Raw genomic sequence first — 18,332 nt, forward strand, 5'->3', positions numbered from 1 at the left:
CCTGAAGAAACCTGAACTTCCACATGGCCCGCAGCCAGGAATCTGCCATTGAAACCGACCCGAACACCGTGGCTCCGTCCCTCCATCTTGACCGACCGCGACGCGGTGACCTAGGCAACGGCGCATCCTCGCGTTTCTTCTCGCGTGAGTTTCCAGCAGCCTCCCGCCAAAACATCAACAATAAACAAACGCCGACGTCGGGGGTTCTACGATGGCTCCGGAGCCCAGAGCTGAGGCTCTGCCCTCTGGTGGTGGAGACGTAGTACTACACCGACCTGCTCCCAGGAACCAGAGAGGATTGAGTGCTGGACCCCACCCCACCCACCCCCAGCCCCCACCCTGTGTGTAAAATGCTCAATTTGGGAGGGAAAAGGTTTCAGTCGAGAAGGGCAGGTCTGTTCCTTTGTAGTTTAGCTGGCTAGGGAAGCTCCCTGCCCTGCTGCCCTTTCCCCAATGGAAGTAGCCAATCCCACCCCATTTCGTTTATTGAAGGTGCACTCACTGGTTCTGTTCCAGGGTTCTGATTGCAAACATTTACAGCTTGACTGAGATCTTATCTCGGGCACCGATGGCTCACACTTATCATCCTAGCTATTCAGGAGGTTGAGATCTGAGGATCACAGCCAGGAGCCAAACCAGGCAGGAAAATTCATGAGACTTATCTCCAAATGAACCACCAAAAAGCCAGAAGCGGAGCTATGGCTCAAGTGGTAGAGTACTAGCCTTGAATGGAAAAAGCTCAGGGACAGTGCCCAGGACCTGAGTTTTTAAACTCTGGTACCAGCACCAATAAAGAAACAAAGCCACTGTGAATCCACAAACAAATCCACCACAAATCCACTGTGAATGTCGCCATCAAGAGACTATGTTGGAAACAGAAGCTGATGAAAGACTCCAAGAACAGATCAGAGATGGTGACCTGCAGACAAAAATACATCCCTTTCAGCACAAGACAGCCAAGATAAAAGAGTTGTTTGTGGTGTAGAAGGAAAAGGCTCCTGACTAAAATATGGACACTGATGCTGGAAGCTCAAGTGTTGTTATATGTTACACACTATGAAAATGAGCCAAGAATCTGTAAGGTCTGACGTGAGACCAATACATGAGAAACTCTACATTTGCTGATGTGGAACAAATTTTCCATATAGATGAAACTACTGAAGCTTTTTATCTACAAGGAGTCTGGATAAATGCCTAGGTGCACTGTGTGTGTGTGTGTGTGTGTGTGTGTGTGTGTGTGTGTGTGTGTGTGTGTGTGTGTGTGCGCGCACGCCAGTTCTAAGGCTTGAACTTAGGGTCTGGGCACTGTCTCTGAGCTTTTGTGCTCAAGGCTAGCTTCTTTTGCCAATCCTGGGGCTCGAACTCAGGGTGCTGTCCCTGAGTTTCGTTTTGTTCTTTTCTAAGGCTGGAGCCACAGCTCCACTTCCAGCTTTCTGGTGATTAAGTGGAAATCAGAGTCTCAAAGGCTTTCCTTCATATCTTCCTCATATTTCAGCCTCCTAAGTAGATAGGATTAAAGGCATGACCATCTTATTTTAATAGTTTTGAATCTACTACTAAATTCTTCCCAGGCAGGTCATGTAATACCTATATCCAAAATACTAATTTACCAAAGATGAATTAAATTCAGCTTAGCTTGCTTCTTTCTTTCAAGGTAGGAGAGGACTTTTTTAAGAAAAAGAATAAAGGATACTTTCTGATTTTTTTTTGTTAATAGCATAGCTTTGTTATTTTGACATGAATTCTTTAGATGTCAGACTCACCTGTATTCAAATGTAAGGACAAAAGCATGTTAAAGACAAATACAATTTACTTTTAAATTACTCAACCTCTGCTTCTCCCAATACAGACAACTACAGTGAAAAGGGATAAAATGTTGGCTAGTAATTAACTTTCTATAGGAGTTGGCAATGCGGTAGCCAAAAGAGATAAGATATGCACTTATTAATAATTCTTTTTCAATGTTGCCTTTAAAATAACTTGAAAATTGGGTCATAATGAGTGATTCTTGAAACATCCCCAACTAATTTTAATGCTCCAGCTTAAATAAAGCTGGAACACAATGGCTTCATCTTGAAAATCTGACAACGAAATTGATACTAATTAAAGCAACTTGAGCAATTTTCCTAGGGCTCTCAAACAAAACGCAACTGGAAACTCAGCAGCAAATTAAAATGTCTGTCATAAAATTAGATAATTAGAAGATTTTAAAAGAAGCATGCATATAATAATACAAAAAGCAAGTAGTTGTGCAAGATACTATATGTGGAATTTAGTTTATGTGAACATTTAAAAAGATATAATACCTGGGTGTATTTAGGCAAGACTGGTCCTTCGAACAGTTTGGTCCCAAGGTACACTGGGACCTAAATTTGGGCTGAAACAGGAAGAGAAATTACTGAGTTATAAGTTGTGTCATAGAATAGCAATGTTGAGTTAAAGTGGAAAATTCATCACTCATTCAAACTGGCATTGGAATTTAGCCTATCTCAGTGGGCAAAGGAAAACAAGAGAAAAAAAGGTGAGTTGAGAGCTGGGAGTTTGGTTGAGTGGTAGAGTGCTTGCCTAGCATGCACGCAGACCCGGGGTCCATTCCTTACTACCACTACATGGGAAAAGCCAGAAATGGCGCTGTGACTGGCAATAAATAAATTAATTTAAAAAATGGAGACAAGAGTCTCGTAGACTTTTCTGTCTGGGCTGGCTTTGAACCCCCATTTTCAGATCTCAGCCTCCAAAGTAGCTAGGATTACAGCGTGAGCCACTACTGCCTGGCTTTGATCCATCTTTTCTTGATGGAGATTAAAGCAATCTTCAGATAGTGTCTCTCCTTGAGAGTCTCTGTGTTGGTTCCATTGTGTCTATCGGTTTACTTCCCCAACGCAAGCGAATAGATGATCCCAGTTCTTAAGCTAATCCTTAGTGAAACAGATCTTTTTGTTTTACATCTGCCAGTACTCAAATTCCAATGTACCTTTTCTCTGGATGTTTGGGTCATGCCCAGATATTGCCATGGTATCCCCTCCCAGCTTCGAAACAGCTCTGCAGTCTCCTGAAGATTAGAAAAGCAAAACAATGAGGTGATACCTTTAGCCAGGATAATGAAAATGTAGATGAAAATTACTAGAGACCACAAAAGATGGTAAAGTCAATGTGGATGCTACATTTCTATTAACAAAGATGCCTCATTTTAAGGAGGTTTATTTTTCTTCTTTTTGAAGGGGTGTCATGGGGCTTGAACTCGACCTGGGCACAATCCCTGAGCTCTTCAACTCAAGGCTATCACCCAACCCTTGAGCCAAGCTCCAATTCCCTTTTTCTAGAAGTTAATTGGAGATAAGAGTCTAAGATCCTTTTGTGCCAGGCTGTCTTTGAACCTTGATCCTCAGATTTCAGCCTCCTGAGTAGCTAGGATTACAGGTATGAGCCACCATGCCCAGCTGAGAAAGTTTAATATTAAGACTCAATTGTCACTGTTAAAAATAGTGCAAAGGCTGGGAGTTTGGCCTAGTGGTTGAGTGCTTGCCTAGCATGCATGAAGACCCAGGTTCAACTCCTTGGTACCACATACACAGATAAAAAACCACCAGAAGTGGTGCTGAGGCTCAAGTGGTACAGCTCTAGCCTTGAGAAAGTCTAAGGACAGTGCTCAGGCCCTGAGCTCAAGCCCAGGACTGGCCAAAATAAAAAAAAATAAAAAAATAAAAATAGTGCAAAGTCTAGCACTAGCAGCTCATACCTGTAATCCTAGCTACTCTCCAACTGGCTTTGAACCATGATTCTCAGATCCCACACTCCTGAGCAGCTAGGATTACAGTGTGAGACACCAGTGCCTGCTTCCAATAGCCTTCTTTACTTTCTTTGAAATTCTGTGACAGCACATAAAGCAGATTGTAGGTATTGTCACCTCTAACAGACTCATTTGGTTTCAAATTTGTTTTAATCATAGTTATTTCAAGGAGTGTGTAATTCTCTTTCTTTAATTTCTGAGTTTAAAAGATTTCTGTTTATCAATTCCAAATTGTATTTCAATGGAAACCAAGAGTATGACTTGAGTGATTTCTTTTTATCTGAGACTCTATTAACTGTTTTCCTTGTGTGGTTGCAGGCAGTTAATGTTTCATACATGTTCCAAGAGATTGCATTCAGTGTTTATTGCGTACAAAGTCCTTTATTCAGTCAAGGTGGGTGTTTTTTTTTATTATCTTGTTATTCAGTTTCTTTCTGTTATTACTCTCTTCCAATTTGATCTCCCCGTTTCTGAGATAGATGCTAAAGTCTGTATTTTCATTTAGTTTTAGTTCTGTCAGCCCTTTTTTCATGTAGTAAGTTACATGACAAATAACTTTTGATGATTTACATAGGCTCATCATCAGTACAGCTCTGATGGAACTGTGATGCTGTTGCATCATTTTTTGCTTTTGTTGTTGTTGTTGATTATAGGGCTTGAACTCAGAGCCTACGCACTGTCCCTGAGCTCTTTGGCTCAAGACCAGTTCTACTACTTGGAGCCACAGCACCACTTCTGGTTTTCTGGTGGTTAATTGGAGTTAAGAGTCTCATGGGGTCAGGAGTTTGGCCTACAGGTAGAGTGCTTCCTAGCATGCACGAAGATGAGGGTTCAATTCCTCAGTACCACATACATAGAAAAGCCGGAAGTAATGCTGTAACTCAAGTGGTAGAGCACTGGCCTTGAGGAAAGCCCAAAGGCAGTGCTCAGCCCCCGATTTCAAACCCCAAGAATGGAAAAAAAAAAAAAAAAAAGAGTCTCATGGACTTTCATACCTAGGCTGGCTTTGAACTGGCGATCTTCAGATCTCAGTCTCCTGAATAGCTAGGATTACAGCTGGGAGCCACCAGTGCCCAGCTTATTACTATTATCCTCTGGATTGGATATAGCTTGTGATCCTCTTACTTTGCCTCCTGAGTATCAAGGATTACAGGTGTGTGCTAACACACTAAGCCAAACCTAGCTTTAAATGGACTTCTAAATTATTTATATCTAGCTTCATGGTTATGCCACATTTTAACCCTTTGTATTTAAAGAAATTTCGTTAATCGTGAATTATAATTATTGATAATTTGGACCTTTTTTTTGTTCTATTTAGCTTAGCTGTGTGTGTGCTTGTGTGCATGCGTGCATGTGTGTGTAGGTTCACCATGCTTCTGTTTCTAAGATCACTCTTTGCTCCATTTTAATAAGCATAATACATCCTGAACCTCTTTGGGAATAACTGCTATGTAAGTACTATAAATATATTTTTTTTATTTATAATAAATGTTTCTTAAAAGTATAATTTTTTTTTGCCAGTCCTGGGCTTGAACTTAGGGTCTGAGCACTGTCCTTGGGCTTTCTCAAGGCTACATACTAGTTGAGCCTCAGCATCACTTCTGGGTTTTTTCTATGTATGTTCTACTGAGGAATCAAATCCAGGTCTTTGTGCATGTGAGGCAAGCACTCTACTACTAGGCCAAACTCCTAGCCCTTAAAAGTATAATTTTAAGAAAAATTATAAAATAAAATTTGTATTTACCTTTTTACTTTCTTTGTGTTGATCCCTGAGCTCTTCCTAAGGCTTTATGCTTAAGACTAGCATTCTTCTTTTGGCTTTTTGTATGTGTATGTGTGCTTAATTGGAGATAAAAGTCTCATGGAGCCAGATGAGGTGGCTTACACAGTGGATGTAATCCTAGCTACTCAGGAAGCTGAGATCTGAGGATCTTGGTTCAAAGCCAGCCTGGGTACTAAAGAACATGAGACTTTTATCTCCAGTTAATCACTAGAAAATGGGAAGTGGGGCTGTGGCTTAAAGGGTAGGCGGTAGCCTTGGGCTGAAGAGTTCAGGGACAATGCACAGGCCTGGAGTTCAAGCCCCATGACACCCCCCCCCCCAAAAAAAAAAGTCTCATGGACTTTCCTGCCTGCCTGGGCTGGCTTCAAACCACAATCATCAGATTTCAGCCCTGAGTGAGCCATGTTGCTCTACTTCCCCTCCCCCCCTTTTTTTGCCAGTTTTGGAGCTTGGGGGCTTGGACTCAAGGCCTGCGCATTGTCCTTGGGCATTCTCAAGGCTAGCGCTCTGCCACTTGAGCCATAGCACCACTTTCGGGTTTTTTGTATGTATGTGGCACTGAGGAATTGAACCCAGGTCTTCATGCCAAACTCCCTTTTTTTCTATTTACTAGGAGGTCTTATTTCTCCTATTTGAGGATCTTGATGTCTCCATAAATATGTATTCTTTTGTATTTGATTATTCTTTGTATATTATATATGAGAATTCCTGTGAGCTTTACTTCTGCTTAATATGAGCTGACTGGTGATTGCAGAGGCAGGAAATGGCACAATACTGAATAGTGTTTCTTTTGGTTTTGTGCCGTCACTGTGGTTTGAATTCAGGGCCTTGCACTCTCATTTGTTTGTTTTCACTTAAGGTTGGAGCCCTGCCACTTGAGCCACAACTCCATGTCTGGCTTCTTGGGAATTCATTGGAGATAAGAGTCTCACAAAGGGGCTAGGAATGTGGCTTAGTGGTAGAGTGTTGCCTAGCATGCATGAAGCCCTGGGTTCAATTCCTCAGTATCCCATAAACAGAAAAAGCCAGCGTGGCTCAAGTGGTAGGGCTCTAGCATTGAGCTCAGAGAGGCTGAGGGTTAGAGTCCAAGCCTTGAATTCAAGCCTTATAACAGGCTAAAAACACTAAAAAAAAACAACCCACAAAAACAAAAAAGCAGATGAAGGGATTCTGCATGTCTGAATTAATCCTTCTGGTCCTTCTGGAAAGTCCTCCTATTCACAGAATTTGCTCTTCCTGAATTTGGCAGTTGCTCCAGATTTTTCCTAGCTACCTTCTGAGCAGCCTGCAGACTGTGTTTATAGTACAGTTGTTCCAGTTTGGTTTTCCAGGGTTTTGCTATCTCTTCAAATACTCTGCTACCTTGATGGTACTTTTTGTTCCCCAGGCCTGTCACCAATTAGTTTCCTCCCCTCCCTGCCCTCCACCCCCTCTCTATCTTCCCAATCTTTCCTGTGAATTTTCTAAGATTTCATAGAGGTAAGTTTCCTGCAGTCTGACATCTTGAATTCATCTTTGGGCACAGGAGTTTTCAATTAGCTCTCTCAAAACACCATTAAATATAATGTATGGGCCCTAACCTATGATCTTGCTGCTTTCATTTCACAACAAACCCTAAGTATCTTTGACAGGAAAAGAAAACATCAACCTTCCTTTAATAACATTACAGAGGAGGAGATCCAAAATAATAAAATGCCTTTCATCAATTGTAAATGGAAAGGTGTATTCAGTTGTTTTTATTCTTTTTTTTTTTGAGCAGTCCAGAGGCTTGAACTCTGGACCTGGGTGCTTGCTGTCCCTGAGCTGCTTTTGTTGCTTAAGTTTGACACTCTACCACTTGAGCCATGGCTCCACTTACAGCTTTCTTTTGGTAGTTTAGTGTAGGTAAGAGTCTTTTTTTTTTTTTTTTTTGCCAGTCCTGGGCTTGAGCTCAGGGCCTGAACACTGTCCTTGGACTTTCTCAAGGCTAGAGCTCTACCACTTGAGCCTCAGCACCACTTCTGGCTTTTTTCTATGTATGTGGTACCGAGGAATTGAACCCGGGTCTTCATGCATGCTAGGCAAGCACTTTAACCACTAGGCCAAACTCCCGGCCCTAGATAAGAGTCTTGTGGACTTTCCCACCTGGACTGGCTTCAAACCATGATCCTCAGATCTCAACCTTTGAAGTAGCTAAGAATACATGCACGAGCCACCAGCACCAAGCATACAAAAATATTTTCATTACTGCTGATGTTTAAATCTTTCTGAAGTCCCCAATAGTAATTTGTATGTTAACAATGATTGAAATATGCCTGGAAATGAACCAAAGGAGGATTCCTGATTCAGATTGCTTGGGTTCACGCCTCATTGTTGGATTGTCTCTCTTTTCACAGTCACTTTTAGGGTTAGGTAAATGTGCTTTTCCTTAACCTGCTTCTGTTCACAGCTGCTGTTGCCCGTAATTTCTGAGCTATCAAATTTCTACTCAGGACCTTTTTGGCCTCTAGTAAACACTTCCTTAAAAATGCAGAGGGCTGGGAATGTGGTTTAGTGGCAGGGCGCTTACCTAGCATGCATGCAGACCTGGGTTTGATTCCTTAGTACCAAATGAACAAAAAAACTGGAAATGGCACTGTTGCTCAAATGGTAAGAGTGCTGGCCTTGAGCAAAAGAAGTTCAGGGACAGGGGAGGGTGGGGGGAAGGGTAATGGGTACCAAGACATGTGAAAGGGTATCAATGTATGTGAATTAATGCACCTTCTATCTGGCAAATATCATGTAACCCTTTTATTAATTACAATAAAAAAAAACAGGAAAAAAAAAAAGAAGTTCAGGGACAGTGCCCAGGCCCTTAGTTCAAGCCCCAGGACTAGAAGAAAAACATTTGGACAGTCAGGCACTGGTGGTTCATGCCTGTAATCCTAGCTACTCAGGAGGCTGAGATATGAGGATTGAGGTTCAAAGTCAGCCTGGGCAGGAAAGTCTGTGAGACTCTTTAGTCTCTAATAATCTATTTAGAAAACACTGAAAGTGGCTCTGTGGCCCAAGTGGTAGCCTTGAGCAAAAGAGATAAGGGAGAGGGCCCAGGCCCAGAGTTTAAGTCCCATGATTTAAAATTACAAAAAAAAAAAAAAAAAATAGATAGTATTCACTTGAGCTGTCTCTAATATAAGAGAAGAATACATCCCAACATAAACATGTCTATAGTACAGTGGAAAATTTTTTTTTTTTTTTTTTTTTGCCAGTCCTGTGGCTTGAGCTCAGGGCCTGAGCATTGTCCTTGGGCTTTCTCAAGGCTAGCACTCTACCACTTGAGCCACAGCACCACTTCTGGCTTTTTCTATGTATGTGGAGTGCTGAGGAATCGAACCCTGGTCTTCATGCATGCTAGGCAAGCACTCTTACCACTAGGCCAAACTCCCAGCCCCATTGTAGAAATTTTTTTTAAGTGAAATTCAAGCACTGCCTGGTATTTTTTTTTCCCTAGCCCTAGGGCTTGAACTCAGGGATTGGGTACTGTCCCTGAGCTTCTTTTGCTCAAGGCTAATGCTCTACCACTTGAGTCACAGTGCTATTTCCAGCCTTTTATGTTTATCTGCTACTGAGGAATGGAACCCATGGCTTCATGCATGCTAGGCAAGCATTTTACCGAGCCACATTACCAGCCCCTGAAATTCATTTTAATCCAATCTTTTACTTGCAGAGCCTCGGACATTATGGGACATTATGTGAACTTTAGCCCATGAATCCTTTGAGAAAAGTTATCTGCTTGAAAGAAGGCTTGAAGATTGGGTCACACAGTAGGTAGGTGTGCCACCAGCAGACTACTGCCTTAGCAAGGATTTGAACTAGTTGGGTTGAATTGCCTTAACTCATCATAATTTTAATGATATAACAAAATACATATGCTATAGCAGAACTCAAATGTTCACACTGTTGGCACACTCCCAGTTTTAGGAACATTTATCTGAATTTGCCAATATTCACTTCATCTTGAATTCTGCCACTTTTCATTTCTGTAATCTTGCTTCATTTTTCATTTTTTTTCATCCCCTCTCGTACATCCTCCCTCTCTATAATGCAATTAAAGGCAAGACTGAAAACATAATCACATGACAATAATGTGGGCTCTCCTAGGGAATACTTGTATTTTGGAAGGCAACAGTTTAGATAAAAATATTAACCATAACTTTCTGGTATGAAATATTTGGGGGTATGTATGGGGGTGGGTGGGTTCTTTCTTTGTTCCTTTAAGGAACATGTATTTGCTTATATATTCTACTTTCAGCACCTACACTGAAATGTTTGCAATTGAAGAATTTTTTCTTTTTTTCCTCTCCTAGGGCTTGAACATGGGGCCTGGGTGCTGTCCTTGAGCCTCTCTGTGTTCAAGGCGCTCTCAGACTTTTCTGAGTAGAATGGAGAGAACAGTCTCACAGACTTTCCTGCTCTGCCTGGCTTTGAAATGTGATCCTCATACCTCAGCCTCCTGAGAAGCTAGATTTATAGACAGATACCACCAGCACCTGGCTTAGGAATTTTTTTTTTTTTGCCAGCATTGGGGCTCTCCCTTTCCCATGGTTTTTGTCACTCAAGGTTGGAGCTCTACTACTTGAGGTACAGCTCCTCTTTCGGACTTTTGCTAGTTTATTGACAATAAGAATCTCACAGACTTCTGCCAAGGTTGTTTTCAAATCATGATCCTCAGATCTCACCCTCCTGAGTAGCTAGAATGACAGACATAAGCTGCTATTGCTTGACTCTGTTTTCTCCCCCCCCCCCCATTTTTCTCTTTCAGACAGTCATGGGGCTTGAACTCCTGGATTCTCTCTGAGTTTTTGTGCTCAAGACTAGCATTCTATCACTTTGAACCACAGCTCCACTTTAGGCTTTTGGTGATGAACTGGAGATAAGAGTCTCATAGCCCTTCCCGCCTGGACTGGTTTCAAACTTCAATCCTCAGAATTTAGCCTGTATAGCTAGTATTACAGCATGAACCAAGAATGCTGGCTTCTGTTTTTATCTTTTAAGGTGGGGGCGAGGGTGGGACAAGAGGGGGGGGGAAGATATGGAAAATATCTTTTCCGTATCTGGTAAATCATCATAATTTATAGTAATGAAATGTACACAGTCAGCACTTAATCAAAATTCACCAGTGATTTCAATCTGTTTTAGACCTCATTTTCTTTAGACAGAACGATCATAATGAGTAACATGGAATATATTTTTGTCAGATGCACTGTGTCTCCACCCCCTCTCTTTCCCTCCCCATATTCCATTAAGGATCTGGTAGCAGAGCTAGCTCTGAACTACACATTATTCTTTCATCAGACTGTGACCTTTCTAGGCTTATCCCAATGCTCATGCTCTTCCTGAAGCCTTGCTCCTTTAGAGCTCTATTTAATTCCTATTTATTTGAGGAGACCCAGAAAAAGCTACAGGACCTCACGCACAGGCCTTGAATTCAAGTTCAAGTCATGGCACAAGATAAACAAACAAAAAATAAATAAAATAAAGTGCTGGACAATGGAACATGATGAATTATACTGATTCTAGACTTTCACACAGTTTCACCAAAGGAGAAGAGGATCACAAAGGTGCAATGTCTCTGATCCTACAAAATAATACTTTTTTTTTTTGCCAGTCCTGGGCTTGAACTCAGGGCTTAAGTACTGTTCTTGGGGTTTCCTCAAGGCTAGCCACTCTGCCATTTGAGCCACAGCACCTCTTCTGGATTTTTGTATGTATATGGTACTGAGGAATCAAACCCAGGTCTTCCTGAGTGCTAGGCAAGCCACTCTACCACTAGGCCAAAATCCCAGCCCAGGATCCTACAAAATAATACTTATCAAAGTGAACTCCAGGAAATGGGAACAAGATGTTTCATTCTTCGTTGTTGTGTTTGGTTTTCTTTTTGTCTTTTGTTCGTGTATCTATCTTTGGAAGGGCACAGAAATGGAGGGACCAAGGGTGAAGAAATGCAGCAGAGGCTGTGGAAAACGAACTAGACAACTTATGGATGGACACAGGAGGGGAAAACTCAGAGAGGGTGAGGGAAGGGGTGACACCGTCTAAAAAAGAATGTACTTATGTACATTTCTGTACTTATGTAACTGTAATCTCTCTGTGTCACCTTTATAATAGCAATTGAGAGTCCTTAATACCATAGTTCACTACCAGAGGGGAGCACACAGTCTGAAAGGCACGAGCCTATACTTCTGCCTTGACTCAGAGTCCCTGGGTTTGAGATGTCCATACCCAACATGTCAGGCAACTTTACTAGGTTTCAGAGGCATTAGTTTATTGGCAAGTCTTCTCTGAAAACTGGTCAAGCTTATATGTACCTGATTAGCAAATGTTAAGTGAGCCACTGTGTTCTGGCCCCTCCTGAAAGGTTTTTATTGTGGCAGTCGGATCATCTCTTTGATTTGATACTGTTTGAAATCCCTGTTATCTTTAGGTTGAGCCTAAGCGTTCCAGACGTCTGTTCTAGAGCTTGCTGGTGTTTTGGTTTTTTTTTTGCCAGTCCTGGGCCTTGAGCTCAGGGCCTGAGCACTGTCCTTGGACTTTCTCAAGGGTAGAGCTCTACCACTTGAGCCTCAGCACCACTTCTGGCTTTTTTCTATGTATGTGGTACCGGGGAATTGAACCCGGGTCTTCGTGCATGCTAGGCAAGCACTCCACCACTAGGCCAAACTTCTCGCCCGCTTGCTGGTTTTTAGAAGGCCCAAAGGCTCCACCATACACACAGGTGAGAGCCAGATAGAAGGCAACAGCTCAGCCGCGCCTCCTGGCGGCCACTGTGGGTAACGCGGCTCTTTCTGGAACCCACTGAAAACTTTCAAGTTGCACTCTGAGGAAGTCGGCCTGGGTGACACTCCCTGGAGGAGGAAACTTCTTAGAAGACACCTTGGGTTCTCAACTCCCTTGTCTCTAGGCCTTTAACAGGTGGCAGTTACCATGATTCCAGTGGGAAGCCATCATGTTCTCTTAGTAATAAGGAAAAACAAAATTAGAGGGGGAGGTAGGGTGTATCTAAAAATTAGAACCTGGGATGGATTTTTTTTTTTTTGCCAGTCCTGTCACTTGAACTAGAGCACCACTTCCAGCCTTTTTCTATGTATGTGGTACTGAGGAATTGAACCCATGTCTTCACACATGCTGGGCAAGCACTCTACCACTAGGCCAAGCTCCGGGGCCCTGGGATCGATCTTTTTATTTCATTCTGCCCACGAAATAAAGCTTGTACCTAATGCATTTAAGGCTTCCCATATTAAGCTGAGCTCCAACATGGTTTGCAGGCTCTAGATTGAAATCCTGACTCTTCACATTTAGCAACTGGGCAGCTAAGAATGTTAGTTAATCTCTCTTAAAACTTGTCTTATCTGTTAAAAAAAAAAAAGAGGGGGGTCATAATAGTACTATGGTTTACATATTTAAGGCAGAACATCTTTGATAACATGCACAAGGTGCCAGTATGGCATGCTGAAAATGTTAACAAACACTAGCTACTTTTATTCTTCAAAGTTCATCAGTTTGGTCTTAAAAAAAAAGGAGGGGTGTACAAGCAAAATGAATTTCATGAACTATCATTTCCCAAACTAACTGGCTAAACTAACTGTAACCTCAGGTTATGATAAAGGGGTCTTGCTTGTGGGGAACAGTCCATGGAATATCTGGAGGGGAAAAAAAAAATCCAAGAGGCATGGATCTTTATTTATGGCAGAGCCTTTACACACAGGTTCCTTCCACCCCACCCTTCACACACAAGTGCCTTCCACCCCACCCCACCCCTCTGCCTCCATGTGCAAGCTCTCAGGGTGTGAGTCTGGGCCTGGTGTCTTTGAACCAGGCCTTAGGACAGAGCTGCTCAAAACAAGAGGATTTCAGGCCACAGCAGGGAACTGAGATCTCAAAGGCCAGGCAATCCAAACCAACCAGGTTCACTACCCCTTAGGAGTCTAAAAGCCAGCAGAGCCTGATACCCAGCTCAAAGTCCAGGCACAGCAGGAAGGTAGCCAGGAAATGTGACAAGTTTAAAAACAAACAACAACAACAAAAAAACCCGAACCCTGATAGAAATCATGTCAGAAAACTAAAAAGCTAACAACAGGTGCAGGAAAAAGGTTAGTCTAAGCTGAGCAGCTATGCCATATCATGGCAGAGGCCTTGACTATACCCAAGCAATGAGGTCTCCCAGAACAGCCCCACCTTCAAGAGGTGTGGCTCGGTCAGGGCAGGGTTCCACACTCTTGGGTGGCACAGCTCTCTTAAGTATGAATGGGGAAGGCAGTGGTATAATGTGGTTGAGGGTGTGGAGTGTGGGGGTTCACTGGCTCCCAAGGAGGGGAACTGGTGGCTGAAACTGTGCTTCCTTCCATGTTGCCCATGTGGGTTTCTAACAGAGGCAGGCAGGGGCCTGGGCTGCCAGGGACCCTGACAAGCCACGACTTGATCTATGCCTTGTAGCCTGGGCTGAATGGGGAGCAGTCTACAGGAAAGAGGGAGGGCACTGCTGGGGAAAGGGGGGTGGAGTGGGCAGGAGAGTGGGGGGGGGGACAGCTTGAGCAAAGGCACGAGGGAAGAAAAGAATCTGCTGCACGATTGAGGATGGCATGGAGACTTCCCTGATTGGAGCTAGGAGTTCTTGCAGGGGAATGGAGGCAGCTATGATTGGATAGCTAAAGTGGGGCCAGATTTGGAGGGCTTTGAATGCCCGACCGAGGAGCACTCAATCCAGCTCCTGACTTGTCATTTCTGTTCAAGACCCAATTCAAGGGTGGTTAATTCCAACCGAGAGACTATTATTGTTTTTTTTTGGGGGGGGGGTGGGGCAGAGGGGCTGCTGAAAAGCCAGCTTACCTGCTCCCTTCCAAGTGCTTCATTTATTCGGAGAGAAAGCAGAAGGCAATGCATCCTCCCTCGTGCAGCAGGGGAGGGTGGTGGTGGTGGCAATCACGTCGGTGAATGTCACTTGACCTGCTTTGAAGATAGCAAAATTAAAATAAAAAAATGCCATTTGCAAGCCCGATGTGATTAAATTCCCTCCTCCTCCTTCTCCTCCCCCCGCCAGTTGTTTCTCTCAGCCCTCCCTCCACAGGCTCCCTCCTCCTCCTCCCCCTCACACCTTCCCCCCCCTCCCCCGTTCTTTTCCTCCCACCCCTGGCGGCTGCTTCCCAGGCGCCTCCACCCGCTCCACACTTACCCCCGCGGGGGGCCCTGCCGCCCCCGTGCGCCCCCCTGCGGGCCCCCCACGCCTCGCCCGGCCGTCCACGCCCCCCCTTCCTCCCCCCCCACCCCTCCCGCGGCCGAGCGGTCGGCGCTGCGCCGTCTGCGCCGGGCCGCAGTGCGGCTGCGCGCGCTGGGCCGCTCCGGGGCAGCGGCGGCCGCGGCGGCGGCGGCGGCGGCGGGGCCGGGAACGAGCGGCGGCGGCGGCGGCGGTGGCCGAGGTGGCGGCGGCGGCGGCGGCGTGGAGCGGAGCTGGGTTGCAGCAGCGTGGGGACCTCGGAGTAGGAAGCCCCCCCCCCGGTGGGGGGGCGCGAGGGGAGGAAGGAAGGAAGAAGGCCGAGCCGCCGGGGCCCCGGGGCCGGCGTCGCCTGGAGACTGAGGGGGGCCCGCTCCCCCTCTCCTCCTCCTCCGCCTCCTCCGCTTCACCCCACCCCTCACACATACAACCCCCCCCCAAGTCCCGGCCGCTGACGAGAGGCGGCGGCGGCGGCGGCGGCGGCGGGGGGCTGCGGGGCGCCGCCATGCTTCTGCCGCGGTGAAGCTGAGGCGCTCGGTCTCCCCGGTGATGCCCCCCCGGCGGCCGCCCGCCGCAGCCACGCACGCGAGCCCCGGGGTCTAGGCCTACGCCGCTCCGACCTCCTTCCTCCTTCCCCTCTTCCCCCCCTCTTCCTCCTCCTCCTCCTCCTCTTCTTCCTCCCCTCCCCCCTCTCCCGCCCCCCTTTCTCCTCCCCCCCCTCCCTCCACCAACCCTCCCCAAGCCGCGATGGCAGAAGAACAACAGCCCGACGCCCATCAGCAGCTTCCCCCGGGCACCCCCACCTCGGGGGTGGCCCTGCCAGCTCTGGTGCCCGGGCTGCCAGGGACGGAGGCCAGCGCGCTGCAACACAAGATCAAGAACTCCATCTGGTAAGAGGATCCTCCATGGCTGGTGGAGGAGGGTGCGGGGGGCGGGAGAGGGCAGGAGGGAGGGAAGGAGTGTGTAAAAAAATGAAGAAGAAAAAAATGAAACAGCTCTGGTAGCGGTGCTGCTGTTGGCAGCAGGGGTTGTATGTGTGGGGGGGGGAGCCGGGGAGGAGGAGGAGGAGGGGGAGGAGGAGGGGGAGGGAGGTGGTGTGCATTCATTCAGTTGTGGGTGTACCCCGGAGTGCAGCTTTGTAGAAGCTTTGGGGGGGTGGGGGTGGGGGGAGGCGTGGGGGGAGGGTTTTGCAGCCAGCCACCTTGGATTTGTCTAATGCACCCCCTCTTACCTCCCCTCCCCTCCCCATAAGGTTGTGTTTCCTCCCCCTCCCCCCTCAATTGTTCAGTGCAGATACACAAATTATTTGTGCTTTTCGCTAGGTCGGTGAGGAATTGGGTCAGAATGCAGTGGGTGCACGCGGTGGTGGTAGCTTGGATTTGGAGCTGGGGATGGGGAAGTCCATGTGTTTGGCCCCCCTCCCCCTTTGGTCGTGGTCGTAGGGGGAGGACGGTGTGCATTGTGGATTTTCACCGAACACACATTGTGCGTAAGAATATTAACAGGCAGCACAAAAGCTGATGGGGCTCTTCCTTCTAGCTGGCTTAGCTGCGTGTGTGTGTGTGTGTGTGTGTGTGTGTCCTTTATCCTCACGTTAGATTTCTCTTCTGGGGAGTGTATTCTTGGTATTGATTTTTGAAGGAACGACTTCATTGCTTTTTTTTCTTTTTAATTCTAAGGTAGGTAGTTTACACTGAGGTTTTTTGTTGTTGTTTTTTTTAAATGAAGAAATAAGGAATCAAACGTCTTGCCATTTAGTCTTAATTTTTTTAAAATAAACTATCCATGATATAATACCCTTTGCTGTCCTGTATTTTCCTTGTCTGAGAATTTCCAGTATTTCAGCATTAAGTTGAACTCTTAAAATAACTCTGGTGGAAATCTTCATAATTAAGGCCATTATCTGTATGAGCCAGGGCAAATGCTCTTTGAACATGAACTTGGATTGTTTTGCAAGATTAACTGGTGTGTTGTTTTTTTAAGTGAAGCCTTTTTAAGTAAAAGGTAATATTTAGAACTTGGTATATGAGGTTGCTTTTCATAAACATGTTAAAGTAGAACTAAGCATGGTGTTAAAAAAGGAAAGTCTTGATTTTTGAACATGAATCTTGCATTAACTTATAAAATACCCGAACTGCTTACTTTCACATTGTCACTTCAGACCAGCGTGTCATAAAGCCAGTTGGCATTGCGTTTATGGTATTTGCACATTTAAAACAGTGACACATTTGAAATACAAAATGAAGGTTTATTGTATAGTAATTTCCATTATTGTTTTGGCATGTGTTCATGTCGGCACGATCTGAAGTAGGTCAGTGCAGGCTTTACTAGGTTTTTTTTTTTTTTTTTTTTTTAGCTGAACAATAGTTGGCATGAGAGATCTTGCTTTCAGTTTTCATTTTAAAATGAAGTTTAAGAGAAAATTTTTGGCTTTGGTACTAGTCAGGTGGTAGCAACTTGAATAGATTTGATAGGTTGGAGTTTGTGTGTGTGTGTGTGTGAGAGAGAGAGAGAGAGAGAGAGAGAGAGAGAGAGAGAGAGAGAGAGAGAGAGAGCGCAAGAGCATGCTTTATTTCAGTGCAAACCTTCAAGAACTCCTTTTTATTTTATTTATTTATTTATTTTTTGGCCAGGCTTGAGCTCAGGGCCTGATCACTGTCCTTGGACTTTACTCAAGGCTAAAGCTCTACCACTTGAGCTACAGCACTACTTCCAGCTTTTTTCTATGTATGTGGTACCGAGGAATTGAACCCTGGTCTTCATGCATGCACTCTACCACTAAGCCAACTCTCGGCCCCTCAAGAACTCTTTTTTTATAGCTGTAATTTAAATGGAAAGTTTCCTACTTAACTATCAAAAGCAAGTCGTTTTTGTCTTTTTTTTTTTTTTTTTTTGCCAGTCCTGGGCTTTAGCTCAGGGCCTGAGATTATCCTTGGACTTTCTCAAAACTAGAGCTCTACCACTTGAGCCTCAGCATCACTTCCGGCTTTTTTTCTATGTATGTGGTACTGAGGAATTAACCCACGTCTTTGTGCATGCTAGGCAAGCACTCTACCACTAGGCCAAACTCTCAGCCCGTTTTGTTTTGTTTTTAAACCCACACATAATGTAACTTAAGGTACCTGTGAAATCATAATTGAATTGAACTTAACTCCTTGGAATCTCCATTCAAATGATGAACCCACCTCCAAGTTAAAGGACAATCTTGTAAGAAAGGCAAATCGTACAAGTTGAATTAATAAGGGGTGTTTTAGAGGGCCTGAAAAAGAGGGTATTTTAATTTATTATGCGAACAATAAAGGGAAAGAATATTCCTTTTATAATTGAAAAATAACAGTAAATTGTCCAGGTCCTAGCTTACCTAGGAGGCTGAGATTTCAGATCTGAGGTTCTACATAAGCCAGGGCTATAAAACTCTTATCTCCAGTTAACCACTGAAAGAGCCAGATGTAGAGCTGTGGCTCAAGGCACTAGCCTTGAGCAAAAAAAAAAAAAAAAAAAAAAAGCTGGAAGTTAGGCCTGGAGTTCAAGCC

The 18,332-nt window shown here is 44.8% G+C and overlaps 2 protein-coding genes across 2 annotated transcripts in view; one reads left to right on the plus strand and one right to left on the minus strand.

The window, feature by feature from the left end:
• Positions 1–14,537, minus strand: part of Tex9 (testis expressed 9) — a 33,930-nt gene extending 19,393 nt beyond the window's left edge. Inside the window, exons 1-4 of the mRNA XM_090358350.1 lie at positions 14,418–14,537; positions 2,975–3,052; positions 2,307–2,377; positions 60–275 (exon numbers count right to left, since the gene is read on the minus strand). Of these exons, the coding sequence (XP_090214476.1) occupies positions 60–86 (27 nt within the window). The 5' untranslated portion in view covers positions 87–275; positions 2,307–2,377; positions 2,975–3,052; positions 14,418–14,537. The remainder of the gene's footprint in view (positions 1–59; positions 276–2,306; positions 2,378–2,974; positions 3,053–14,417) is intronic.
• A 695-nt stretch (positions 14,538–15,232) lies between these two features.
• Positions 15,233–18,332, plus strand: part of Rfx7 (regulatory factor X7) — a 59,983-nt gene continuing 56,883 nt past the window's right edge. Inside the window, exon 1 of the mRNA XM_090358346.1 lies at positions 15,233–15,689. Coding sequence (XP_090214472.1) covers positions 15,547–15,689 — 143 coding nt within the window. The 5' untranslated portion in view covers positions 15,233–15,546. The remainder of the gene's footprint in view (positions 15,690–18,332) is intronic.

This window comes from Megascapheus bottae, chromosome 25 (genome assembly GCF_031878675.1).
Source record: "Megascapheus bottae isolate mThoBot1 chromosome 25, mThoBot2.hap1, whole genome shotgun sequence".
Classification (NCBI taxonomy): Eukaryota; Metazoa; Chordata; class Mammalia; order Rodentia; family Geomyidae; genus Megascapheus; species Megascapheus bottae.